Consider the following 27418-nt stretch of genomic DNA (forward strand, 5'->3'; position numbering starts at 1 on the left):
TAGAATGGAAGTTCTTAACAATGATGAGGAGTATGATTAGAACTCAAACATCAAATCAGACACATGCAGAAAAAATGCAACCTGTAGATGTGAAGAGAAATATATAATTGCTTTCAAAACAAAGCTTGCCTGTAGAATGCAATGTATTGCTGCTGTTTATGCATTGTCTTTCAGAATAATTATCAGACTTCATCGTATAAATAATGAAAAAAAATGTAAATAATGAACTCTGCGACACTGCATTTTGTATGGATTGAAGCAGGACAGAATGTAGGAGTTATTTCGGTGACGGCTTGCAGGCAGGGGATTTTCTGTGGCCAGATTCCAACTGCTGTAGATGCCGTAGTGTCGTGTCTCAGAGGATGACAGATACTGGCAGCACAATGCTGCCATTGATTAAATGCTCTCCTCTTTATCTGCCTTTCCACACTAAATCTGCTCATTGTTCCAGTCCTTCTTCTGAGGTTATCTCAAAAGATGAACCCCAATTCAAAACGGCACTGCAAGTTAAAAAAAAATTCCCTCTAGTTAGGTTATGCTGTTTTAAAAGTTTTTATACCAGTAAAGTAAATATGACACAAATATTACACATTCTTGACACAGTGTCCTTTCAGCTGTCTTTATTAGCCTACAGTATGTGGGTTTAATGAAATGTGGAACACCAAAACAAAATTACGGTAAGTCCATCATATATTTTTGGAAAATGTTGGTCCCCGATGCACTTTTCTTATTTTCTTTTTCTTCTAAGGATAATCACTTCAACAGTTATTTTTCTTTTGATCTGACATGTGTTTACCAGGAGTAAACAAGTGGCATAATTATTGTTGACAAATCCAACTCAATGAACGACATAATTACGCGCTTACGATTAAAATGCACTCCCGTAACTCTCTGGAATGCATGTTGATGATTAGATGATGATCTTGCTCTCAGAGCATGAAAAAGTTGTTATGTCTGAAGGTCGAGACTAATACAGTGAAATACGGGCAGTATAAGTGCAGTTATCTTTAATCAGTGTAATACTCATTATGCTCGACTCAAACTGTTCCTTATGTACAAGGAACAACGATGGCCTGTTGATGTTTGGTAAAAATTACAAACATACTGACTCAGGAAAAACAACTACCACATACAGCCCTATGTGAAAGAAAAGCTAAAAATCTCTTTTTGAAGTGCAGTTATCTTTAATCAGTGTAATACTCATGATGCTCGACTCAAACTGTTCCTTATGTACAGGGAACAAAGATGGCCTTTCGATGTTTGGTACAAATTACAAACATACTGACTCAGGAAAATCAACTACAGCATACAGCCCTATGTGAAAGAAAAGCTAAAAATCTCTTTTTTGCACAGTTACGTTCTGGTACATCACCATTATCTTTTCTATGATTTAAAAAAGAGCTTTTTTGTAATGTGATTTAGGTGAGATTGAAGATGAAGTCCATTTCATGTTTGAAATTTTAGGGCTACACTTTTTAGTCAAATGTCCTTTTTTACATGTAAGAAGTCTTCTTACCCGACAAATGTGCAGCAGTATTTTTGGTGTCTTACGAGTCCATGTTGGCTGGACACTTGTATGTGCATGACACAATATATAACATTATTAACTAACTGACTAACTAAAGTGTATCTACTGAATAAAACTGTTGTTATGCATCAAAATGATCCAAGCAGAAAGACTGTAGTAACCATGCTGCAGTGCAACAACTAAGTGTAAAATGCAGAAGGCAAGCAACCATGAGGCTTCTTCTAAACTGTAAATTAGTCATTTGAGAGGGTTTCTAGCTCCATCTTGAAGACTTCCCTCTGTATATCTACTCCACCCCATAAAGCCGAAATCAAAAGAAACGCCCCAAAAAAAGCCTTATTTTCTTTCAATGTGGGTATGGTGTCTTTTCCCTCTGCACTACCCCTTAAACCACACCCATGAAGGATATAGACTCGAGGGTCGCAACCCCCATCAGCCATTGAATCCAGACATTGGCCAACAAGGCATAACTCCCATCTATTTAAAGTGAGACAGAGAGCCACTATGGAAGGAGGCCAGATCCGTTCTGTCACTCCATCCTACCTAGGATGGTCCATCTTCAACACTTTATGCTGTTGTCTGCCTCTAGGGATTGCTGCCATCGTCTGCTCCTGCAGGGTAGGTAACTTTTCCTGAATATCAAACTGTTTTTTAATCATCTTTTGCTGTTTTATCCCCTTTATTCAAAGAGATGCCCTAAATCAAAAACTATATCATCAATTTTTTGTGTTTTAAAACATTGTAAAAGTTTATCTGAATTTGAAAACTAATTTTGATCATTGTTTTCTGAAGGCAAAACATGCTAATGCCGTTGGAGAATCAGCTAAAGCTGAGGACGCATCAAGGACAGCCAAGATCCTAAATGTCATCGGGCTTGTCTGTGGAATAATTTTGATCATCATTTTCATCGCCCTCAAAGCCACTCAGATGAAATGATAACAACATTGAAGTTTTTGCCATCAAAAGTGCTGGAAAATCAGTAAAGCTTTTGTTACGATGGATTCCCCCTCCTCCACACATAGGACCATTAAAAAGAAACAGATGTCTGTATGGGAATGCACTCACATATTGTACACATGTTCAGCTGTGTACCTCTCTTAATCATTCACCAACAAAAAGACCCCATGGTTGCCATTATAATGCTTGTGTTGTTAAAGGCCAAAAACACATATGATTTGTATAAGGAAAAATCAGTTTCCGACTTGACAATGGAATAATTGTTTTGTTGCAAAAAATAAACAGTACAACATAACGTTTTCTGTGATCAATTATTACAACATCTAAAGAAATGTAAGAAATAAAGTTCACTAATGAGGAAAATAAAGGCAAGAAACTTAATTAAAAAGTTGGGATGTATAGTAATGCTCCACAAAACCATTATAGGAACAGTTCACGCATTAAACGAACAACTGAGTTTACTTTACCAGCAGTGTCTCTTCTTTCTGGCAGTCAGTATGCCGATAACTATAATGAGGGAAGCAAACTGAAGGGGATACCATACTTTTCATTGACTAGACACAAAAGCCACAGATGTTGTGGACACATGACCTAAAATGATCTAAAATTACTGTTAATTGGTATTTTTGTCTCACAGTGACATTTACTTATATCCTATTTAAATGAAAGAAAATTACCTGACATAGGATGTAAAGATGTATGTGTTAAAAAAAAAAAAAAAACTAGGCTTTTAAAATGTTGGGCTGAGCAGAACACTAAACATAATGTTAAAACTAGAACATTTTTCGGCTTGGAAAATACGTTTTGAAGTTGATGGTAAATAGGTTTAGGGGTAGATGTATGGTTAAAATAATGGTTTCTCACTGAAATCCAAAACAATGAAAAATATAACAGTGAGTAAGTATAGTATTCCTCGTACCGTATCATGTAATCATTTACCTGGAGGGTCTATAATTTTAAGGATTTAGTGAACCTATCCAATAAGATCTGTATATTTCCTTTCATAATCTCATAGTGGTCTGTGCATTGTCAAGCTATCATTGCCTTTCTGGTAAACACCTCCATTTGCATGACTCCCCCCGAGCAGAGAATATAATATGAAAGCATAGGATTTTGTCAGAGATGGCAGTCTCTACAGATGTTTACCTAACCTGGTCTTCGCCTTCCTCTGTTGCAGCAGAGCTCTTCTCTCTCATAACTCGTTCAAGATGGGAGAACAGAGACATTTTTCTGTGCTTCCTCTGAAGTTCTTCAACTTCCTGCTCCCATAATCACAAACAGACACGCAACAAGAAACATACAAGGTGCATGCAATGCTCTGATTACTCCAACAAATTTTGTCCTTCAACTCTTGTACGATACTGACAGACAAATAAAATAACGAACAATCCTGCTTCTATCTAAGAAATCTGAAAGAAGATATAACAGCTAACATGTGAACAATGCTACAGTAAATGATCATAGTTAGTGGAAATATTCCGTTCTTACGTCTTCAGACAACAGTCCTCTGCTTGGTTTGTGAAGCCTGTAAAGCAAGGCGGCAGCATGAGAGTCAGACAGATTCCTGTATAAGTCTCCTGAATGGGCCTCTTGATCTTGAAACCACATGCACAAATTGGCTTCCCCTCCAGAGGGGGGCATGCCCAGTCTGGCCTGAAACAGCTCGCCCAGGCATGCCTGCAGTACCTGTGGTATAAAATTAGACAGCAACAGCAACATTTGAATTCTTTTCATACTGATAAAAGTCATGCAACCAATGGTGAACCCATAAAAAAAACTTCGGAAATTTCAAAGTGTTATTTGAAGCTAAATTTGAAATCAAAATGTACTCTCTCTTCAGTATTTATCGAAACCGCTAATGAATCATCCGTACTTTGAGTGCTTGTCTATACCTTGAAGAAAAGCCTCTGGAAGGCAGCACTGGAGTCAGAGCTCATGTCTTTAATTTTGACATGGGACAGACAGTGGAGTAGCATCATAGAGAAGCCTCCAACTGAGTGGAGCCTCTGACGACGAACAAAGAGCGTCTCCTCTGCCTCCTGTCAACAGAGCAGTCATTCACATGCATCTCAGTTATTCTGGGTATCGCGTTGCAGATGTACAAAATATATACATGCATATACATGTGTACATGCATTAATAAAACATGCATGGCATCACATTGCATTATATGTAAACCCGTGTTTGCCTGGCCATGGCATGAAATGGTTGCCCAGGGTCTGCAGCTAGTTTCCTCCTTCACTTAGGATGTTTTGGATCTGCACTTCAACAGAATGTGAAACAGCAAAACCTACCCAGAGACAAGCTTTATAACCCTGAGCTAATGCAGGAAACCTGAAGGTTGTGGAAATGCTGGTTATGTACTGATTTTAGCGGTCTTTTATTCCGACCTCTCTCCCCTCTGAACAGAGGGGGCTGAGCAGAGAAGGAATCTTGTCTGTCCAGAGATCAGCAGGGCTGGAGCGGATGTTTGATAAAGCCTTTCACTGTTGAGGCTATTCACTGAATTGCCCCTTCAGCATTAGTCAGGGCTCCCAAAAGATTTAAACAGCCGATGCACACAGTAAGCTGCTGTTGTGGTGTTGTCTGAGCTGTTTTGCTTTGATACTCAGGTACTAAGAAAGTTTGGTCAGAGGGCAGATGGTTCTGATTTATTTCACCATTTCCCACTGTCTGCTGCATTTACTACTATTCCCTCATATTCATATCCTCTAACAACTTTCCCCTCACTTTCTCTGCAGTATTTTTGATTTTATTTTTTGTTTTTTGTTTTTTAAGTCTTCATCATCTCTCATGTAATCATTGTCACAGAAATTCGCTTTATAAAATGATCGTGGCAGTATTCAGTGGTGGAAGAGGTATTCGGATACGTAACAGTAGCAAAACAACAAATTAAAAAACACTCCATTACCACTAAAAGTCCCGCACTCAAAATTTTACTTAGGTAACAGTAAAGAAGTACTAACAGCAAAATGTACCTACAGTATAAAATGTAAAGGTCCTTATTATAAAGCAGAATGTAACTATAATAAACATATCCATCATATTTATCTTATTACATTTTATAATGTTAAATTATCATTACTGATGAATTAACATGTAAGCAGCATTTTAATGTTGCATCTGGTCCCGGTGGAGCTAATTTTAACAATTTTACATGCTGTTGACTAGTTTAATCTAAAGCTTTGCCTTGTATTTTATAAGCTGATGATACAGTTTGTACAACTTTTAAAAGCTCAGTACTTTTCTGATGTTAATGGTGTTTGACAGACGATGATCGTATTGACCATCTCTAATAGTACCTCTCAATAAAGTCAAACCAGCTGAGTGAACCAGTTAAGCTACAGGTACTAACATTCTCCAGTGAGGTTGTGGATAAGAGCCCTAAGTTTACCTGATAAAAGAAGGAATTTCTGAAGGCATTGTTGAAGTAGTTGTTGTTTGGGAGACAAGCGGCTATCTGAAGTGAAATGGCTGGAGTCTGTTGGAAAAGAAAACAACAGTCAAAGCCTTTTTTTATTAAAATATGCCAAATGAACCTCAGCTCAGAGTATGAATGAAAAAAATAATATATGCAGGCAAATATATCTAGACACTAAAATAACAAAGAAGAATAAATAAATAAACCCATCAAGAAAACACAACAAAAAGAATGAAGGTAAAAGTATTTATTTCCAGATAAGATTAAGGAATAATATCAGCCTGAATTCTTCAGGAAGGTCTATTTGAAGCCCCAGAGTTCTCACCCCAAAGGCCAAGTCCCCTTTGGACTTTTGGGATACAGTGGTAGTTAAAAGTTTTCCTTACTGATTACTTCAGCCTACACAGAGGCTCATAAGAAATTAAAATTTAAAACAGCTTGGTGCCCAGCCACTCAAAGCCTCAAAATTAAACAGTAACAGCAATAAAAAATGAGTCGGCAACAAGGTTAGAAGTAAGAGTGAAACTTTGGGACCAACCAGTTTTAGATTATGCAATGTGTGCATCAGGAATAATCCGTGCTGGTAGACCAGGAACTCCCTGGGGTTAAGGACTGACAGGTCCAAAGGGATCAGCTCTCCCTCACAGTCCCACTGAGCATCAAGGACATCTACAAAACTCTTGCCTCTGTCTGGACAAAACAAAGTGCACAAAAATTGCCAGGAACTGCACTACATTACTTACTGTACTGTCATATCTACAACCTCATCACCTTTTAGCAAAAATTGCCATTTTGAATGGAAAAACCCGCGTGATTCTTGTAGAATCTGCTGCTTTTTGATCCACAGAATGTTAGGTTGTCCAAAACAGGCTAACTTTAGCTTTTTTTTGCATCAGCAACAGGGACACACAATTAAAAATCCATCCAAATTTTTTCAAGACATTTCACTTAAAACCACTAATGTCAAACTTGTGGTGGCACTAGAATAAAAGTCAGGGGCTCACCAGGAATACCTGTACAAAACTGCATGGCAATCCATCCAATATTTGTTATGATATTTCAGAGACAGACCGAAATAGCCATCACTAGAGTCACACTGCTAAACTGGTAAACTGCTAAACAGTGAAAGAAAGCTGTTGTTCATAGTCACACCAGGATCTATTTTTTGCTACATCTTTTGTTTCGGAGCAGAACACCACTTTCAGACATCCCTAAAATGTGGTGCATTCCAAGCTACCCTCAAACGATTCATGCCCCCTTCAGGATCATGCAGGCTACATATGTCGTATGTGTTTGTGTACCTACATATGTGTATATACAGGGTGTGAATTTCTGCATACAGTTGGTGCGTGTAGGCCCACTTCTCAGTTAACAAGCCTAGGTTGAGACCTACTATACGGTTGGAGCACCCTTTATCTGTTTGCTTCTCTCCTACTGTCTGTGCTCAAATATACATAATTTTAATACAGCCATTTCCTACACTTGTTCTTATTGACATGTTTTTCTGTTTCTGTTGCCAGACAATGGAACATTTATGATATATTAACTAAATGTTAACCAGCAGTCACCTCCAAGCCATTTCCAAGCTGCTGCTCTGCACTGCTAAAATCATGGTTTTATAACTGTGACATCGTCTGACAAAGTTACCATACACATAAGTTAAAGACAACGGCTTTGCAGTGATTTCAGCTATAATTACCTGTAAAATGATCACTCAGATAGAAAGTTAAGAGCTCATTCATATCTGTGTCAGCTGGCGTGCGGTCAACTGAATGGGACTAGAGAGCCAGACCTCACGCTCCCGGGGCAATACTGGCGCCTCTCTTCTACGGAGAGCCCAAAAAAGTTGACCCCCCCCCCAGTGAACTAAAATAGAAACTGTTCGCACCAATTCATTTCGAAAAGAGCAACGGCCAATGGGGAAACTCCAACACTCACTCACTCACCCAGTCAGTCACGGACATTTGTGTTTTTACAACTGGCTCCGCTGTTGGGGTCCAGCCAAAACTAGGCAACTGCAGCTGCATCTGACCTACCAGTGGGCTCTCCTATAGGAAGCCCAGCCCCACAGACCCAGCCCTTCAGCTGTAGCTCCACCACCTTCAGCAGCTGGAACAGAGGAGAGAGCTCCAGCAGCTTGGTCCACTCCTCTTCTGAGGAATAAAAGCAACATGGTTGGATAAAGTCACCAAATGTCACACACTCTAACTATGTGTTATTTTACATCACGATGTTACCTGGAATTCTGGGGATAGAGATTTGTGTAGTCTGAGCAGACTCTTTCATTGGCTGGCTCTCTGTTAGGAAATCAAGATAAAAATGACTCATTGTCATTCAGGGAATAGTTTGACATTTTGGGAAATATTTTTATTCATCTTCTTGCTTAGAGTTTAATAAGGAAATCTACCCTCAAATCTGTCTATTTGGTATGAAGCTACAGCCATCAGCCGCTTATTTTATCTTCACACAAAGACTCTAGAGCTCACAGATTAACTCGTTGTATCTCTTTCATTTACTCCATAGATAGAAAACAACAAGTTGCAGAGCTTTAGATGTTCTGTTTTCAGTGGATTTTTCTACCTTTGGACAGAGGCTAGCTTATTTCCACTGTTTCCACTCTTTGTGTTAAGCCAACAAGCCGTAGCTTCGTATATCATGGACAGCTAGAGTGGTATCTATTTTCTCATTTAACTCTCAGCAAGAAAGAGAAAAACCATATTTTCCAAAGTTATTTCTTTAGAGGTATGTGTTGCTGTACAGCTAGAATTATGAGCACTTAAATTCCCTCTGTGTGTATGTATGGATGCGATGTGTCTTTGTGTGTAGTGTTGGTGCTGAGCTGTCCTGCAGACTAGTGTCCTGGAACTGAGCTAAATTGACAGGCTCCCTTAAAGACTGGGCAGGGATCCCTTTAGAAAAACAAATTGCTAGAAACCTTGTGAACATCACAAGCCAGAGATCAAGCCGATTCATTTGAAAAACGTCAAAGTATCTCCTTAAGCTGCTATTAGGCTTTGTTTTGTAAAGTTAGTTCTCTAAAGACCCAAGACACATTATTTTGAGGTAATGAACTTTACTTCAGAGGGCTAGTTTTGACAGACACACGAACCATTTATGTTTTCTCATTTTATAACTTATCCTAGTGGTTTCTGTACCTGCCATATACTTTTATTTATACATCTATGTTTTGGCATAAGCAACATTATTTTAAACACTTGTCAGAATTTTATAATCATGTCATATTTCACTGATTTCTTACCTACGGTGGCCCTGGGGGTCAGAACACAATAACATTTCACAGAACACAACATGTCATGAAACACAACATTTCAAAAAACACGACATGTTGTGTTTTGTGATATGTTGTCTTTTGTGAAATTTCTTCTTTTATGAAAAATTGTGTTTTGTGAAATGTTGCTGTGTTTTGACCCCCAGGGTCACGGTACCTCCTTCTCTTCCATCGCTAATCTCCAGAGACATTAAAGAAATGCAACGTAGAGAAACAGAAAAACACCCTGCAATTATAACGAATTACATTTTTTTACTCCAGGACACATCAGCAAGGTGGATGTGTACTTCGTACTGCTTTATCCTGCTGCATTTTGACAATCAACCTACTTCACAACATTTCAAGGCAGTCTGTATACACACACTTATTCCACAATACAAACATGTTATCACAAAGCTTGAGCGATTTAAAAAGCGTATACCTTTCACCACAGGCACAGAGACTGTCCAGACTCTAGAGCCTATCTCCAACCCATATGCCCGCTTTGTTGACAAACAAAACCAAACTTAACGAACAAGCCTGACAATATTCTATATTCTAATTAATGTCAACTAATCATATGAAAAGGCCAAAACCAACAACAAATTGATCCTACTAACAAGTATAAATTGTTCGGTCAAAGCCTGATATAGTGTAGTTAATTTTTCTGTGCCAAAGAGCTCCAATGTTTTTCATAAACTCTTGAAAAAACACAAATATGCCTCAGTGTTGCACTGGGTGACATGTCCCTTCATTACAAAGAACGCGTGATCTGTAGTTTATTTTGAGTCAAATTTAAGTCTTTTGAAGAAATTAGGGGGCTTGGTTTCAGTCTTTTCATGGGATTCATTGACAACCAGAAAAATATAGAATAACACCAGTCTCATCCTTTGACCACAAGACCGGAATGTCTGGAAAATTGTCTGGTATTGATGCAGTACCTGAGATGTGCTGATTGCAGATGTTGGGGGAGATTATGGCAGCCTGTTTGTCCTCTAGGAGCTGGTTCAGTCTCTCTAGCAGAGGCAGAGCCTTCTGTTGAAGCAAACCCATGACCTTCACAGTCGGTCTCTGCCCACAGGACTGGGCCAGACCATATTCCTTGTACCAAAAGTTCCCACACAGTAATGCCTGGACAATCAAGAAGAGAAAAATTGCTCAAAATAAAACTGGGACAAACAGAGATAACCAAAACAAATATTTTGATAGCCCTCTATAGTAATTATGTAATTAAGCACCATTTGCTTTGACTGTTCAGCTAAGCCTTTAAACAAACCTGATGGCAACACGGTTGATGATGACAGACAAACAAAAAATATCCATCTTCTCCCCTGTGTCATATATTTATTTATACTCAGTGTCATTTATTGAGTGTGTTTGTTCGTGGTTTGACCTGGGCAGTGTCGGCGCAGAGCTGCGAAAGGTGTCTGACAAAGTGCAGCGCAATAAGAGCAGCCTCCAGCTCTGTCTGTCTGGAACAACACTGCTCCCACAACTCTTTCTGTCTCAGCTCCCTGTCCTGGAGGACAAACAAACACAGGCTAGTGCAAAAAAAGCATAAAATCTTGTTTACATTTTGGCAACAATGTTATAGTCTGCATCTCAGCACAGAGCTGACATCAAAGTTCAAATACTAGACTTTCCAAAGATCCCTATTGTATCACGAGTCATATACATCTGGAATACGTGTTCTGCGAGGGAAACAAACACCTGACATAACTGTGTCTATTAAAAATTAAGCTACAGGGCCAATAATAAACCACAAAGCAATTATTCTGACCATAGCATGCAGGGCTTTAGCCCAGTCTCCTCCCTGTGTTGTCCATTTCTCTTGGTCTTGTTGCAGCTGCTCCATGCAGACATCCGCCTTATCAAGGCCGGACAAGAGCTCTGAGTACCAAACACTCTGCTGATCCCACTCCTCCTCATCACCTATACACATAGACGGAGATGCACAAAGACATGCTGCCAGCCCTAATACAATATTGAGCATTGAAATTATGCTGATTATTATAAAACTGAAGGGTGCGATATGAGAAGCTAGCATAAAGCGTCTCTCTTTTGGATAGTAATGAATATAATCACAGTGCAGGTCATAACTAGGACTATAATTTCCTTCATGCTCTTCATTCTGCCAGCTTGCCGGGCAATTTACCCAATGTGAGTATATGGAATACATGTGGAGGCAGGATCAGAGCCAAGTGAGAGTGCTGAGCTGCCCTCCTCTGGGCCTCGGTCTGCGATGAATCCTGCAGCTCCACGGCAGCTTCCCTCAGCTGTCCCCCGGACCACTGGACCTGCTGTTGAGTACACACTTACACTTGGAACACGAAATGTGGAAACACATCCACACACAAATACTCGATTCAAGGAACAAAGGTATGGGAAACACACACCCATACACAGTTATACTCTGACTTTGCAGTTTGCATGAACTCTTAGTTGTTTACAAAAAAACCTAACCACCAACTTTATTACTTGCAGTGCATGGCAGGATATTAAAAGCCTCCCTTGGATTATTTTCAAATGCTTTTTTCCCCCACATTTACATATCCGCTTACTCATTTCCACATGCTCAAAAGCCTCAACTCCTTTGAAATCTCCTCCTACACTCAGGGGCTATGCTATGTAAGATATTTACAACCAAAACAGTAAACTCTCCCTGCTGACCTGAGAAGAGTTAACTTCTGTGATTCTAAGGAGAGAATGGAAAAGAGCTGAGTCCAGATCAGAGAGAATATCTTCTTCCAGCTGCCTCTGATTCTGCCAGTAAGTGTTTCGCACACATACCTCTCTCTGGAGTGCCTCTACCTGGTATACAATGGCAACAACAAAAGGAGGTTAACCAGATTAACCAAATTCCATCTCACTAAATTCAGTGAGCTGCAAAATGAAAAACTGAAGGTTAAACACATATAAAATGGAATAGCTTTCATCAAGTTCACAAAATTCCCTCCAGTGGAATTCATTAGGCTTTAAAATACAAAAAAAACTGGTAGAGAGTCGAATCACTTTCATTTTCCGTGGTCACATTAAAGATACCTTGAGTGAGAGCATTTATGGAAATATCTCTCTAAATCACTTCCCCACCTGTCCACTGTCAGTTTGAACCGCCACCATTAGCCAGTAGGAGGCTGTAACAGGCAGAACGTTTTTTCTGGACACATCCAGCCTGGCTCCAACCACTGGGGCCAACAGCCCTGTCACTGGGTCAACCGTCTGAGATCCATAACGGATTGCCACTAGGCCTGTGAAGTGAAACAGCATAGACACAGAACAGGATACAACTTGTTTTATTCTGTATTGTTTAATAAAACATAAAAGTGGAGTTGATAAACTTGGTCAGGGGAAGCTTGATTTTCACACTACCTTTTCCATCGGGGTCCTCCATGGTCCCTGCCAAAGGTATCGTAATCCCAGAGACAAGGTCAGTCTGACATCCCAGCACAGGTACACTAAGACCAGATCCCATGGGGTCAGGGTACTCCATCCCCAGCAGAGCTGGTACACATATATCAGAGCCTGAGAGAGGTATTTCTCCTGGTTTGAACGACACAGAAGAAGTCAGAGGCTTAGAGTGGAGCAAACAAGATATCATAAGGTGCTCGATTATTTATTTCCCAAAGTATTCCCAAACGTTTTTATGTGTAATACATTTCTAGCGAGTTAGAGAGGAGCAGAATTAGGACAACAAGACATTTTGACCTGTGTAGAAAACTGATATGTTTTACATTCACTTTAGTTTAGTGACAGAATAAGTTAAAACTTTTTATTGGTGTTTCTTTTGGCTAAAATCAAACAATCCCTATACAAAGCTCCCTGATATCTACTATGTGGTTAACATTCATACTTATATAATTTAATTCCATTTAGGGCTTATATTAAACAGACAATATGATGTACAGTGCGTAATGGCAATGGGAATTTGTGGCCTGAGTTAGAGGTTTTATTGTCTGCATTATTTTGAGCTCATAGCATCCATGCTGAGAACACTGAAGATACAGCAGTTCTGTTATCCCATATCATAAAACATGGGTATGGGCTATATGAGTTAGTTCCTGTCTTAATATAATGTGGTTATGTGGGGCAAACAGGTCATATGCTTAGTGTCTGTGGAAGTTGGCTGTTGTGACATATAAAGGTCCTGTGAAAATTCTTTGAGGTATGAAATGTCATCCTCCTTAGGTTCATGAATCCTTTCCAAAGCCAATTTCAAATAAATTTAAAAAAAGCAAAAAAAAACAAAACACAAAACTCTTTTGTTTATACTAGCACTGGGCATTTAAGGACAACACTGTGACATCCAGAAGGAGCCAAAAAGTTAGTCAAAGATTGTGCGTTTTCTTTTGTGCAGCATTAAAAAAACATGAAGTTAACTTACTTTCAAAAGCAGCAATGGCCTTAATTCTATGAATTTCTCCTCACATATCACAATAAAAGCTGCAAAGAAGAAACACATAAGCAAAACGAAGTAATAGGCCAATGCTGCATATTTTTCTACACAGCAACAAGCACATTTATGGCAGAGTGATGACAAGTAGAGATTTAAAAAAAAGTAGATGAAAAGATGATGTTTTTTTTCCATTTAGGATGATATTTTCTCACACACTAGCAAAAGTTTCAGCAAATGTAGAAAATAGATAACTCCAAAGTACAGGAAAAAGAGAACAGCTCTTTTGCACCAACACAGGGAAGAGGAGGGGGGAGGGGACCATATCAGCACAGAGAGGCAGTGGTCCACAAAGACACTCATCATATCCATTCATCTTCTCACTGGCACTTCTTTACCCAGAGTCCCTCCATCTTGCTGGAGACCCACGGCCCAGTCCAGCAGGATCTCCAACCTGGTCTGTAACTGGAGCTGACAGTGCAGGCTCCTTCCCCAGGCATGCTGGAGCTCCTCGGCTGCAGCGAGAAGATGATCTGGCCGACCAATCCCTCTCTCAGTGCCTGGATGTGGCTGCAGATGCTGCAAAGTCGGATCTGAAACCCACTCCTCAGTTAGTGGCTTCAAGAGATCCAGTGCTTTGAACATCCCTGCCAGAACCTGATTGAGAAAATTTTGCTGGGTTAATTTGTATCACTGGATCGCATTTTTTTTTATTAGAAGACATTATGAGACTACCCTCAACCCTCAATGAGACTACCAGGTAGTCTCTTTTTTTTTTTTTTTTCGTCAAGAGAGACCTGACTAAAATGGCAGCACAAAACCGTTGTTATAGGAATAAATACAAAAATCATAAGCAGGGCTAGAAAATTGTCACATGCCAAAGTATAAACAATATCCAGTTAAAGTGCATAAACAGGTAGGATTTCCAAAACTAAATGGACATAAAAACAATTAATTTATTTTCGAGATCATTTAAAAATGACTTGAATTCACAAACAGTAATCAACTCTGATAATTCTAATAAATTCTAATAAATCTAATAAAGTCCTTCTTTAAATTATTTCAGGAGAAAGGGGAAGAGTATTTAAAAGCTTTTTGCTCTCAGGTAACTCGGAAAACCAACGTCTGTAAAATATAGTGAGAACATATGACATAATGGTTTCCCTTTCTACACAAACATTAAATATTCACTTATAAGGTGGAACCAGCCCAAGAAGAGATTTGTCTCATTTTATCACACATCATACTTTGGAAATATCCTACTTATTTTCTAAATGCAATTAAATGAGTTCGTCTTAGTGTAATCAAGCACCTTGCTGTCTAGTAATGCTTGGTATCCTCCTGCATTAGGCACCAGCTGTCCCGCCCGCATGCTGGCCCCTCTTACTCTCAACATCCGCCCACTGAGAGGTTCGATGAAGGACTCGGCCAGCAGGGCTCCACCTACTGGCAGCACAGCTCCTACACAAGCATGTAGAACAAGGTTAAGTTATTGAAGGTATAGTAACCCTCACACTGGCTGTACTGGGGTCTCACCAGCAGCACCGACCTGTTACTGGATCTAAGTGGACCCCAACTGTGAGCACAACGTTCCCCGTCCTGGGGTCAAGCGTGGGATAACCAATCTGTATGGGCTGAGGCAGCCGTGAGATGGGGCAGACATGCACCCCTCCCAGCGGGTAGACTAGTCCGGTCTGGGGGTGGATGGTCACAGCCAGAATGGGTACCGGGACCCCCGTGTCTGGGTCTGCCATGGGAAATCCCAGCTGCAGCCTCTGACCAGGTCTGAGGCCTCTGAGCTGAGTGCTGGTTAGAGGCTGGTCTGAGTGGCAGGAGGTTGGGTAAGGAATGAAAGGAAGAAGGGGACTGTCCCACTTCCTGTTGTCACCTGGGATAAAGAATGGCACACAATAGTTTTTTAAAGGGGAGGTCAACCCTTGGAAATTTTATTTCAAGAGCTATATTACTCTTACACTGTCATATGTAATCAACCTAAGTGATCTTTATTGAATGCTATTAGTTATACTGTATAACACAGTGTGGCACCTTTATTTTGCTATACTGCTGACTTGTCCACTTTGAGTCTATCCACTTTGATATGTCATACTTGTCTTCTACAGTAACTGTAGTAACGGTTAGCAGCACAATTCAGCTAATTTCTCCTTGGTACTTGGATTCCTTAATCTCTAATATAGCCAGCGATTGCTAATGCTGCTTATTAGCTAGCCTGTTGACAAATCTATTGCCTCCATGTTTTTTCTTCTAGTTTTCTGAGCAGAAAACAAGTCAAGTGAGCAAGTGTCCCAAAAAAAAAGTTTTAACCTATTATGATATTAGGGCTGGAAAATAAACCTAATGTATCAATTTACCAACACTCTGAAATCTCTTTTTATTTGCTTTCATCACAGATTTCAACAAATAAATAGCTCATGTACAATTATCCTGAAAAAAAGCTACGACAAGAAGTGACATTTAACCAGATGTTTAACCACACAATCAGCCCAACATCCAGTCCTGAGGTCCACATTCTTAAACTTTTCGCATCATAATGAATCCAGAAAAACATATAAACCAGCGTGAGAAAGGAAATAAGTCATAAAATGAGTAGCTATTAAAAAAAATATTGTGGAAAAAATTGACAGCATAGCAAGATATACATTTCAGATCAAATCATCCATTCCTGTTATATTATGTATACCTGGTTATCCACAGGTATCACTGCAAATGCAAAGCCAACGATCAATAGCGGCCTTTTAGCAGTGTAGTGTGTTTAGTGATGTTTTTTTCTTTCTTTCCTGATGAAATGCTTTTTCCTCACTCTTATTTTAACACTGCCATCTTCCACAGCACACAAACACCCTTCATGTTACCTGTACATGAGTCAGTCGTGAACACTAAAGTAGAGCTTGCAGGATCATAGGCCACATTGCCAACAATGGGCATAACCCGGCCAGTCTGTGGGTGGAGGAAGAAATCAGGTGGCACTGCCGTGATGTGGCAGCTGCTCAGCAGCATATGGGTGTGAGCATTGGGCCTTATGAGGCCTGTGACTGAATCACAATGAAGTGCCCGGCAGACACGCAGGGACCCGTCAGGACCTGCAGTGAGGCAGAGGGAGAGATCAATGTGAGCAGTTATCAAACTGTAGATGACTATGATGATGATTTTAAAGCTGTTTTGAAATACAGTACAATCATATGCTGGGCAGGCAGCATGTCATGCTGATTTTTTTTTTCTTGACTAGAGCACTGTAGTGGCGAAGTATGAATCAAGTAGCAAATCATGTCTGTTTATCACTTATCACATTAGTGGGATAGCTTTATCAGAGTGCTTATATTATATTTTATCAGATAATTGTTATTGAAGGGGGAAAGGGTCTTACCATGAATGCCAAAAGTTAAAAAAAATACATGACAAGTGTAATTTCAATGTATTTAATATTGTCAGTACATCATTTAATATATTTTCAAGAATTTAAATGGTTTTATTGTATCACAACTTTAATGTTTGTTTCTTTTTACTTAGGCCATCTTGTCACTGCAGTGCATACTTTTAGCAATAGATGGTGTTATTTGTTTTCAGATTCATGGACAGCATTTCGGAATATTTAAGTCAGGGTTGATGGATTCACCAAAGATGTCGTCCTTGGTTAGCACAGTTCCAGTGTCAGGGCAGAGCAGCTTGGCCCCTGTACCCTCACCCAGCAACTCCCAAGCCCCCTGACGCTGACACTCTCCTGATACCAGCTCTCCCATCTCACCGACTACAGATGTCAGCCTCTGGATCAAACTGAGGATGGGAAACAGCGGGTTGAAGATGTCAGGGGATTTTCTCCGTTGTACTTGTTGCCTTTGACACTTTGCAAAGGATAAACGGAAGCTTTACCTTTGCTGGTATTGTTCACAGAATGGCTGGTTGTGGTTATAAACGTTGCAAAGTAATCTGGTGCACTCTCTGAGATGAGTTGTAAAGACACTGTGGACCCTCTGCTGGGCCTTTTTCTCTTGCCTCAGTACCTGGAGAAGAACAGCAAAACAGTCATTCTTGATCTAACGTACTAACATAGTTAATTAATCATCTGAGTCACTTTTCAGGCAAAAATGCTAAACATTCTCCTATTCCAGATTATCAAATGTAAGGATTTGCTGCTTTTCTTTGTCTTGCCTTTGTCTTCGTCTGTCTGAACACGTGAAAGTAAAGTGAATATCTTTGAGTTCTCTTCGGCTTTAAGAAATGGTGATGGGCATTTTTCACTATTAATGATTAATCGATTAATACTTGCAGAGTACTGACAATGAATATAATCATTAGTTGCAGCCCAAGACAGATTGTTCTCTCTTTAAAATCTGTCTAGACCACATAATACACCTTATCTTTAACTTTCACCGTCCTTGTCACTGGAATAGATTTAGGTTGAGTTTTAGAATTTAGAATGGGATCGAGGGTTTTTCTAATTTTTAGAAAGATGTCCAGATGGGAATGTAATGTAAACCTGTAGCTGACTGTCGAGCAGAGTCCTCAGCTGTGAAGCCAGAGTCTTTCGTCGCACCACCTCCTTCTCCACCTCCCTCCTCATCCTCTCATAGCCCTCCCCATCCTCTCCTCAGTGATCAGGCGTGGTTGGAGTAGCCGCAGTTTCCCGAGCACTCCCTGGTATAGCTCCTTTACCTGGATACACACAATACACATATATCAAAACTAAATGTCTGCCACACAAACATCTTAAGATGGTAGTAATCAGATCTCCCATCTCAACCCAGCCCCGGGCAGATAGCACACACACACCTAACTAACACCGATGAGACATTCACGTTTGTGTGCCATCTCCCCTTACATCCGTGTCACTAAAAACAACTTCTGTCTCCGACACTGCAGCCAACAATTTGATGACAGAAACAGGAAGGAGGCAGGCAAGAGAGGGGTGCGACTAAAGACACTAGAATTCCAGTGCGACGTCTTATCTGTTTCAATAGACTTGACCTTTATGAATAGGATATACTGTATACAAAGATGGGACAGTAGCAGGTGACAGAAAAAACGAAGCGAAAACAAGAAGTAAGGATGAATCGGATTGGATCAATGCATGTAAAATTGGGATATGTGAAGTAGACTAACAAGCAGACTAGCAAGCATTGCAAAACCAAATTCAGATGAACATATGCAGATATACAGTACATGGACTCAGATAAAAAGTGCAAATCAGTTGTTGTGATGTATGAGGGATGTTTTCCTTCTCTTGGCCTGGTGTAAACAAAATATTATATAAATTGTTGCCTGAGGTCTTCTACTGCATTAAAATATTCATAAATTATTCATAAAACTATAATCTTGGCCTATGTATACACATTGATTTTGTTTTGAAACAGTCCAAAGGAGAACACTTTCTGGTGTTTCAGGATAGCGAAACCTCCGAGAAAAAGGTTGCCTCAGAGTGTGCCTGAAGGAAAAGAGGAAGTACATGTATGTGTCATTCCCTTAAAATAGCGAAGGTTATTTTGCATTGAAAAGCTACAGACCTCAGTGGTGAGCTGTCCCAGGCGTTGGGTGACAGACAGGCTCTGTTTGAGCAGGAGATTGTAGAAGGTGTTGCTGCTGAATGCCTCAAGGTCCACCTGGTGTTCATAATCCCAGAACTCCCCCAAGGTGTCAGCACAGACTGGCCGTCAAGAGAATGAACCACAAAGAGACAGAAAGAGAAAGATCGCATGAATATGAAAACACATTTAATAAAGTCTCTGACCTCTCTCTTAAGGAGAACTTTGAAGAGCGAGCATAATGTGCTGTGTCAGGAGGACCAATGAGCTTAAAATGTGTCGCCCACCTATTTGCATGTTTTGGTACAACAGCTTTGATGTTCCGTTTCGGTGTGGATTTGATTGATGTATATTCGCATTAGAAGCTTTAAAAAATAATTTCACGTTTCACAAGCAAATAGCTTCCACTTGTTTCTCCCTGGGCTTCGGAAGTTCTTTTTTTGCAAAAAGCCTATATGTTTGTGTTTGAAGAACATGCCTCTTTTCAACACTATTATGCAAAAGAAATATAAATAACTCTTTGAAGCTAGGTTAAATGCTTTTTTATTGCGTGACATTTTGATAATAAAAATGAACAATCTCAAGATATTGTGGTTTGATGTGATTTCCCTAGTTCCATGACATTTGGACTGTTGTCATTTTTACTGTTGGTCACAGCACGTGATATGAGGTCTATGACAAGAGCCTTTTCAACAGTAATTGGTTGGGTGGTAGCAACGCCCAAGGGTCACTGTCAGCGTTACATAAGAAGACACAAGGATCTGCAATGACCAACAAAGTCTCAGTGTGTTTCTGTGTGTATGCGTCTGTGGTTGTTTGTGTGTCATGTGTGCACACTGCAGGTGCATCAGTTGACATGGTGCAGATTATGTGAATATAAGTTATGTAACAATTGGCCTTTAGGCTTTGAATTTGTGCGTGGCATCTGTGGTTACAGCTACAATATTGCACCTGCTTGAATGGAGTCTTGTGTCATTCTGGCTTGTTGGTTTCGGTGAGTCTTCCTAAGCGAGATCACCCTCGAACCTTTTGACGAGTAGTCGTCCATGTGGTAGGCCAACTGCGACAAGCGATACCTCGCTCTGATTGGCTTCTTCTCTGGCCATCCATATTCACAAAACAGGATCTACATGCGGGATAGATTTATGAATGTGTTGTATTTAACGTACAGCGGCATGTGTTTGTGTTATGTACACTAACCAGCACGGTAACACATAAACAGAGGATGACCACAGCTCCAAATAGCAATCCTCCAGTCACCAACCAATCTGGCCGAATTAACAAGTTGCGTCTTCTACTGATCCCCATCCTGGTCACATGACGAGGAATGGTGGGGAAGAAGGGGCCGGGCTCATAACACTGGGCCCCTGCAGGCATCACCCGCACATACTGAGTAAGAACAAAATGAAGGGTAAGTTTGATTGAAACATTGATTGATACTTATCATTTTATCTCTGTATAAATAGCAGAATGGGATCACATTACAATTACAAAAAGGAAACAGTAGAAAAGGCTTTCCAAAGGGGTCAGTAATTATATGAAACAATAACGCACACATACAGGTTCTTAATGGCACAAAAACATACAAAGTGTGTTTCAAGCTGGGTACGCTTCAAGAGCTTTTCTGTATTCAACAGCTCCCCTCCTTTCCTCTTCATATCACAGCAAAATTACAAGGAGCAGGAAGTGGGAGAGTGCTTAAGAATATTTTAACTATGCAGGTTTTGCCAATTCCCATTTATGTAAGAATTAACTTGATGTAGACTTCAGTCAAGGCATTTGTCAGATTTTGTTTTAAAGTTGACTTTAAAAAATTTGGATGGACTCTAGCAAGAATAAAAAATGTTCAAACCATTACACTGTGTGAGAACTTAAAGGTGCCCTGTGCAATCTTTGGCCACTAGTGGTGCTGCAGAGCGATAATTTGATTAGCAGGTCCCGCTGTTATTTGTATCAAGTGCTCTACCAGCAAATGCATGAGGACACCCTTGCAAACCAAGGGTGAAGTAGTGACATGATGTCACATTTCTGTCATTTTGCACTTTTATCTCAATCTGTCAGAAAAAACAAAAAAACAAAACCCAAAGATCTGAAAATGTGGGTCGAAATATTTTTTTAAAAATGGCTTTGCAGATGTTGAAAGAGGTAAGAAATGCATTTGACATGTTTGCAATTTGGTGAGGGATACTGAATGTAAAGAACTACATTTATTTAAAATGAAAACTTCACAGACGACCTTCAATGCTTATAATATTTTAAATTTAGTTACCAAGTGTTTGTGCTGATGGCTGCTCAGTGTAAAAACATACACACCAGGCTGGCTAAAGACCACTGAAAAGAAGCTGGGAGGAGTCCAAGACAGAGTCAGCTCCTCTTTCAGCTGTCTGAACGCACCCCAGTCAAAGTCACTGTTTGTGTTGTACAGACTGTCACTGAAAAACAAGAGGTAAGGATTGAGGGCCAGTGTAAAGCAAGTCACAGCACAGATTCATAGCAGGAAAATGGACATGAAAAAGTTTTCGACAGCTTCTGACTTACAGATCATACTGAGGATAGTGACGCGTGTCGACAGTGAACAGTATAACATCACCCAAATGGAGACATGTTGTTGGGTTCAGAACTCCAGTTACACTTCTCACTTCCTCCTTCATATCAATCTTGTTTCCCCCCGTCCTGCTGGAGTCAATTTCTCTCCCGCCATGACTTATATTTCCGACTTTGGTGACCTCCCACAGAAAGTCAGAATCTTCCTCTAAAAATCAACAGGACAGCACCTTCATTACTGCAGAAAATAGTTTTTGTTTAAATGACGAGAAAATATTGTTTTGTTGAGACAAACCAGCTGAGCTATGGGAGTCCCATGGCGTGGTGACAGGAAACAGTTGCTGAAGCTCCTTTGGCAGGCCGCTGAGGACGCCAAGGAAGCCTGCGTCTGCAATCAGGCAGGGAAAAGAGAGACAGAGTTTAGAGAAAGGAAGACATGCAGGACAATCGAGTGAAGGACAGAAAAGCCATTGTGTGTGTTTGTGCATGTGTGAATGTGTGTCTCTCCACCTGTTGTCAGAACAATGTAGACAGGACGCGGGGAGTAGAGATGACTGTTGCACTGCAGAGTCCCTTGGGAGTCCCACTGTTTAAAAACCGTCTCCAGCACGCTGCCTGAGACGACCGCCACCTGCACACACACACAATAACAGTTTTTACCATTTATAGGCCACTGCAACACAACAGACACTTGTCTTAAGCTTTCACTGCCGGCACAATAAAGGCAACATTGTGTAAAGGTTTTATATGCATTGTCTGACCGGGTAGCATAGCTCTGACTATTCGTTATGTTTATTCTAAGACAGTTTCAATGGAAATACTGTATGGATATGGGTATGGGGTAACATGAATTAGAAGAAAACCTCTCAGATACAGTGGGTATTCATTTTATTGACCCAAATTACTGGAATGTGTGCTTTCCTTTCAGTAGCTTCTCCTTGAGTTTTTGAATAGAATATGTTGTGTTATGTGTGTGTTGATGAAAATATGCAGCTGCCTTCGCTCACCTTGCTGTCGTAGCTCCACATCAGTTCCACATCTCCACCTGAAAGGCACCGGAGGTGCAGCTCAGCAGCCGGCCTGCTCCTGCACAGGCCTCCACACACAGCTCTTCCAGGAGGCTCTCTGCAAAGACACAGACCCAGCTCTCCATCATAACCCCGATAGTCCTCTGCAGATTGACACACCTGCAGGAAAGCAACCAGTGCAAAGCTAGTATCAGCAAAAGGCTTTATTAGTCAACTCTAATCCTTTTGAAACCAAGCAAATGTTAGTTTCTTGTTTTCTCTGTTTGGATCAGGTTTGGCTGGGTCATTTTTTTAAATTTTATTTAACAACCATATAAAAACTGGCAGCATTCTTAATCTATGTTCAGTTTGAGTGTGTAACTAGGTGAAAGGTTACTCGTACCAAAGACTACTATGGAGGACAGTTAGAAAAATAAACACTGCAAGGGGAGAGCAATTGACGGCCTCGCTAATCGACAGTCACAGGAAGCAGTTTATGGTTAAATATTAAGTGGAATTAAAACAACCCTGTACTAGATAAACCATTGTCAGGTTCATGGAGGAAAAGGGTAGAAACATCTAGGTTGCACTCATTAGCCTTATCTGTGACTGTAGAGTGTGTTTTGTCCATGTCTTCTGGAAACAGATCACAGTTTACAACTTAGCTTGTGTCTCTCAAGCATCATTCAAACAGATCTTCAGGGCTAGTTTCTCGCCAAGTGTCGATTTGTGAAAGATATGCCAATTACCTTTGCTCTACTTTTAGTGTGTACATTTGAGTTTGTTATGATTGCACAAAGGCTGACCTGCTGCCTACAATGAAGGGACCACTGATGTGTGTCCAGACAGTCGCCATACTGTGTACGTGCTTTTCCATCTCTGCAGACATCGTACAGTTTGTGTACACACACATCTCCGTTCTTGGCAGTTTGGTAGCCGATGGTACAGTGGCACCGCCCATCACTGGTCTGCAGGGAAGGCAGCGGGGATCAGACATTCAGACATTGTGTTGGGTATTGATACATACAGTTTATGTTGCGGTCAGTTTGTTACCAAATATGCTAATTTGGTTATTCATTCATTCACTAACAAATTCTATCAAACCACATCTGTTTTTCCTTCCTTCCTTCCTTTCTTCCTTCCTTCCTTATCTCACCTATTTTCCTTTCTTTATTTCTTCCAATCTTTCATTCATTTATTCATTTATTTTATATTAGTTCTCACACCAACACCCATGCAAGAGTCATATAAAAAAAAATCTCATTCTCCTTATTATGAGCTGACGAGTGTACGGCTAAACGCTCATGCCAGCTGTAGCAGACTAGGAAACAAGACCCTGGTGCAAGTGAACTTGATCTACAGCTCTTTCAGCTTGAAGCTACAGATTGTGCAGTCTAAAGTTTCTGACAGACAGTGAGGAAGCTCTCTTGACAATATTAGTTTGCTCACCGTATCCCAGGACTCAAGAGTGACACAAAAAAAAAATCATAGGCTTAAAAAATTTGAGTTCCTCTTTGGGTTCATAGAATAAAGGAGGAGCTCACAGGACAAAGAAGGAACTGGGTGACTGGTTCTGTAGGAGGTGGTGCTGGTGTCGATATAGAAATGAGGGCTACACAGTCACATAAACACACCAGAGGGGACATACTTGCTGCAGAAATTATTAAATTAATCCTGCTATCATGTGAAAACACATTGTCACCTGAAAACTCTGTCCCTCCCCTGGGCAAATGCAGGTGTCCTGGCCAGAGAGAGGCTGCTGAGCCACGGGACCACAGAGCAGAAAGGCAGACAAGCCTGGTCGTGGACAGTAGTGGTGAGGAGGACACTTTAGACAGCTGTCTAAGGACAGAGCACCAGCAGTCGGCCCATAGGTTCCCTTCGGACAGGGCACTGGAGTGAAGCTCCCCTCTGGGCAGTAGAAACCTAACAGAAACAATAATATGTTCTTACATGCAGTTTTATATATTTTTTTATTTATGCACACATTTCCAATTGTAATTTTTCTGTGTATTTACACTATACCAATCACCGTTACAGGGATGGGGCTGCATCTTGCTGGTTGTCTTAACACACATACACATCCCCTGGCTCCCTTTTCTGTCAAGCTCTACTGTCACTGTGTCTCTAAAGTCCCTGGGAGACAAACTGGCTTACAGATATTATTTACACTTTTTCTCAAATGTACTGGGAACACAATTTTCAAAAATTTGTTACAAATTTTCTATATGCAATTTACGATTATATTATACTACGCAGCAAAACACTTTAATTGTCCTGCAAAAGGCTGTCATTCACTCAAACTATTTACAGCAAAAAGTCAGTGGCTGATGGAAAAAAAAGACCTCACGTATTTGCTTGTGCCACCTCTCCAAAAGTTAAACGTACACCATAATGGAAGCAGGGGGATATGTGCATAACAAAGCAGATAATGTAATGTAAATCTTTTGATATGGATCAAATATCAGTTAATGTCTCTTTGTGATATTTTTTTTAAAAATGACAAAAAACAGAGTATGCAGTCAGGACGTCCTACCTGGCTTGCAGGGCAGCTTCTCCTGGTTATTTTGACTGAAGTTGTTTCCATTTGCAGTTGTTAGCAGCACAGAAGCCAACAGCCACCACACACATCGGACTCTTTTGCATCTGCATGTACTTTGCATTGTTAGTATGTCCACCTACTCTACCTGAAGTACAGGGCAGGTGAACGAGAAACCCAACTCTATTCCAGGGACTCAGGGAGAAATTTGTATTTCTTCATCCAGGATCTGTAAATAGCCCTTTGGTTGTCTGCGTTGTTTTGGCCATAGCCAAGAAAGTAGTTAGTGAGATGCTGTAGCTAACTTACCATCTTAACAAACCTTTCCTGTCTGCTGTAGTTTTGCACACATAACCTGATCTGCCTGTTGGTAGATCGAGCTGCAAGGTAAGTAGCAGGCTAGTTAGTCTACATAACTTTCAATTACTTGCTAAATGATTAATGAAGCTCGTGAGGTAAGGTGACAGTGACAGGGACAGGGACAGGGAAAGCGACTTAGTTGATGGTGGAACGCAGCAGGGAAAACAGAGAGTATGGCTGCCTAGTGCTGCCAGATCACATTACTGCATTTGTTCTTCTCGATCCTACCATGAAACTGATTGATGATTTGGCTCCCAATGTACATCAGCACAGCTTTGCTTTAGAGGAGTCTACTTAGCGCTATGTGCGTCACAGCAGCTGCTGAATTCACAGCTCAGATACTGTATCTGCTCAGATATAGTACCTGCGTTTATGCAAGCCACCTGCAACTTTCAACCTCACTTGTAAATGAACCTATTTGACAAACACATATTGAAGATTATTGCTGTTGTCCGTTTGTGTTTACTTGTTGATAATGTCTTGCAATCTTGTGGAAAACAAAATAAGACTATGGTCATGGTCTGTATGGTCCACAACTAACTAATCTGCATTAATAAATGTCTGTTTTATCAGTAAGCTGCTATGGCCCACAAAGATGCTTTTTGTATTCATATATTTATATAAGTAACCTGCATCAGGTGCAAACATTTTACTTTATTTGGAAAAAAAATACATGTTCAACACAATTAGCGCTTTTCATCTTTCATGGAAACCTTTGACCTGCATGTACACATCTGCATATCTGTGTACAATAACGCAGATAAGATTATTAGCCTTTGCTCCACATTCAAATGAAACAGATGATGTAGGGCTAGCTTACCATGATATGATGTGTATAGAGCTGTCCAGTCATTCACATCCAGAGTTTTAGTAATATTTTCTACAGCCATAAATTCTTGGACATGTGTGAGCGCACAGAGTACGTTAATGTATGCAAAGTGTTCAACAATCAACCCATCACTGCATAAAGTCATTCGCAGTCATGTATGTAGAATAACCAATGTCTTACTCACTCTGTACTGTTATTGTATTGAAATAAGTGATGGACTTTGGATAACTAGAATTACCTGCATATTTCATCACGGTAGCCATGGACTATGATCCTCCAATGACGACTTGTAACTTACCTAACTGAAAAGGATTCAACTTTCACCCAGATATCCATGTCACTGGTGGAGAAACCTTCCACATTACATTTACAAAAGAAAACAGCATAATGATACAATAGACCGGAATTCATTGGAAACATGAAGCCATTTAATTACCAATTATGGAATGAGTAAGTCAAAAGCACCTCACATTGTACCTACCTAAGCATGCACTCGCAATAATGTGCCTAAAGTTGTCCTGTAAATTGTTATTCCCTGTTGTTAAAAGGGAAAAACACAGAGTTGAGCATAATCAGCAGTGTTTACCTGGACCGTTTTGAGCCGTTCTGTCCTGACTAGTAACACAAACACTGATGTGTAAACCGTTGATTGTCAAGTATCCAAAACAAGCCATGATAATCAAGCAACCAAAATTGGATGCCCTGAATTCTTATACAATTTAAAACACACAAAACATAAAAACCCACTTCATATCTTGCATACTTCTTAAAAAGCCACAAAGACGTTGTGGATCAAACAAGTGACCCAACTGTAAATATTCATATAATTTTGGTTCCTGGCAAAGTGGGGCTTTGACATAAAAAGCCACAAATCCAGCCAAATTTCTTATCTGACTGTGGACATACAAACTTGAACTTTTCGAACCTTTTTGGGTATATGTTGTTTAGTTGGCTCTAGTCTTTCTATATCATTATTAAAACAGTATTCCCATGTATTTTTACTCTAATTCCATCACACTAGTGATCATGGTACTTTCTCCC

General features: G+C 40.2%; 2 protein-coding genes across 9 annotated transcripts; both read right to left on the bottom strand.

Annotated features, from left to right (window-relative positions):
- Positions 1–279: 279 nt before the first annotated feature.
- Positions 280–13712, bottom strand: si:dkey-103g5.4. Of its 4 annotated transcripts, none has more exons than XM_040131631.1 (16): positions 13556–13712; positions 12544–12714; positions 12265–12422; positions 11845–11985; positions 11330–11474; positions 10955–11106; positions 10568–10693; positions 10116–10305; positions 8144–8203; positions 7943–8056; positions 6445–6596; positions 5880–5966; positions 4378–4524; positions 3974–4171; positions 3637–3747; positions 280–500 (listed from the first exon to the last, which is right to left on the bottom strand). In XM_040131631.1, the coding sequence occupies exons 2-16, from the start codon at positions 12662–12664 to the stop codon at positions 471–473; spliced, it is 1932 nt and encodes a 643-aa protein (XP_039987565.1). In that variant the 5' UTR covers positions 12665–12714; positions 13556–13712; the 3' UTR covers positions 280–470. The 4 variants fall into 4 exon arrangements, with proteins under 4 accessions (XP_039987565.1, XP_039987564.1, XP_039987563.1 ...); XM_040131630.1 differs by having other exon boundaries at positions 3637–3744; positions 7943–8059; XM_040131629.1 differs by having other exon boundaries at positions 7943–8059.
- A 3773-nt stretch (positions 13713–17485) lies between these two features.
- Positions 17486–26964, bottom strand: LOC120792446. 5 transcript variants are annotated; one of them, XR_005707815.1, is made up of 14 exons: positions 26859–26964; positions 25186–26717; positions 24352–24575; positions 23456–23617; positions 22650–22829; positions 22153–22273; positions 21938–22030; positions 21637–21850; positions 21368–21530; positions 20299–20487; positions 20050–20224; positions 19081–19220; positions 18057–18232; positions 17486–17580 (listed from the first exon to the last, which is right to left on the bottom strand). XR_005707815.1 is itself a non-coding variant. In XM_040131633.1 (12 exons), the coding sequence occupies exons 1-12, from the start codon at positions 25310–25312 to the stop codon at positions 18137–18139; spliced, it is 1884 nt and encodes a 627-aa protein (XP_039987567.1). In that variant the 5' UTR covers positions 25313–26961; the 3' UTR covers positions 17490–18136. The 5 variants fall into 5 exon arrangements, 1 of the variants encoding a protein (XP_039987567.1); XR_005707816.1 differs by having other exon boundaries at positions 25186–25568; positions 26369–26961; XR_005707814.1 differs by having other exon boundaries at positions 25186–26730; positions 26859–26948.
- Positions 26965–27418: the final 454 nt, after the last annotated feature.

The sequence above is a fragment of the Xiphias gladius genome, chromosome 7, assembly GCF_016859285.1.
Source record: "Xiphias gladius isolate SHS-SW01 ecotype Sanya breed wild chromosome 7, ASM1685928v1, whole genome shotgun sequence".
In the NCBI taxonomy this organism is placed as follows: domain Eukaryota; kingdom Metazoa; phylum Chordata; class Actinopteri; order Istiophoriformes; family Xiphiidae; genus Xiphias; species Xiphias gladius.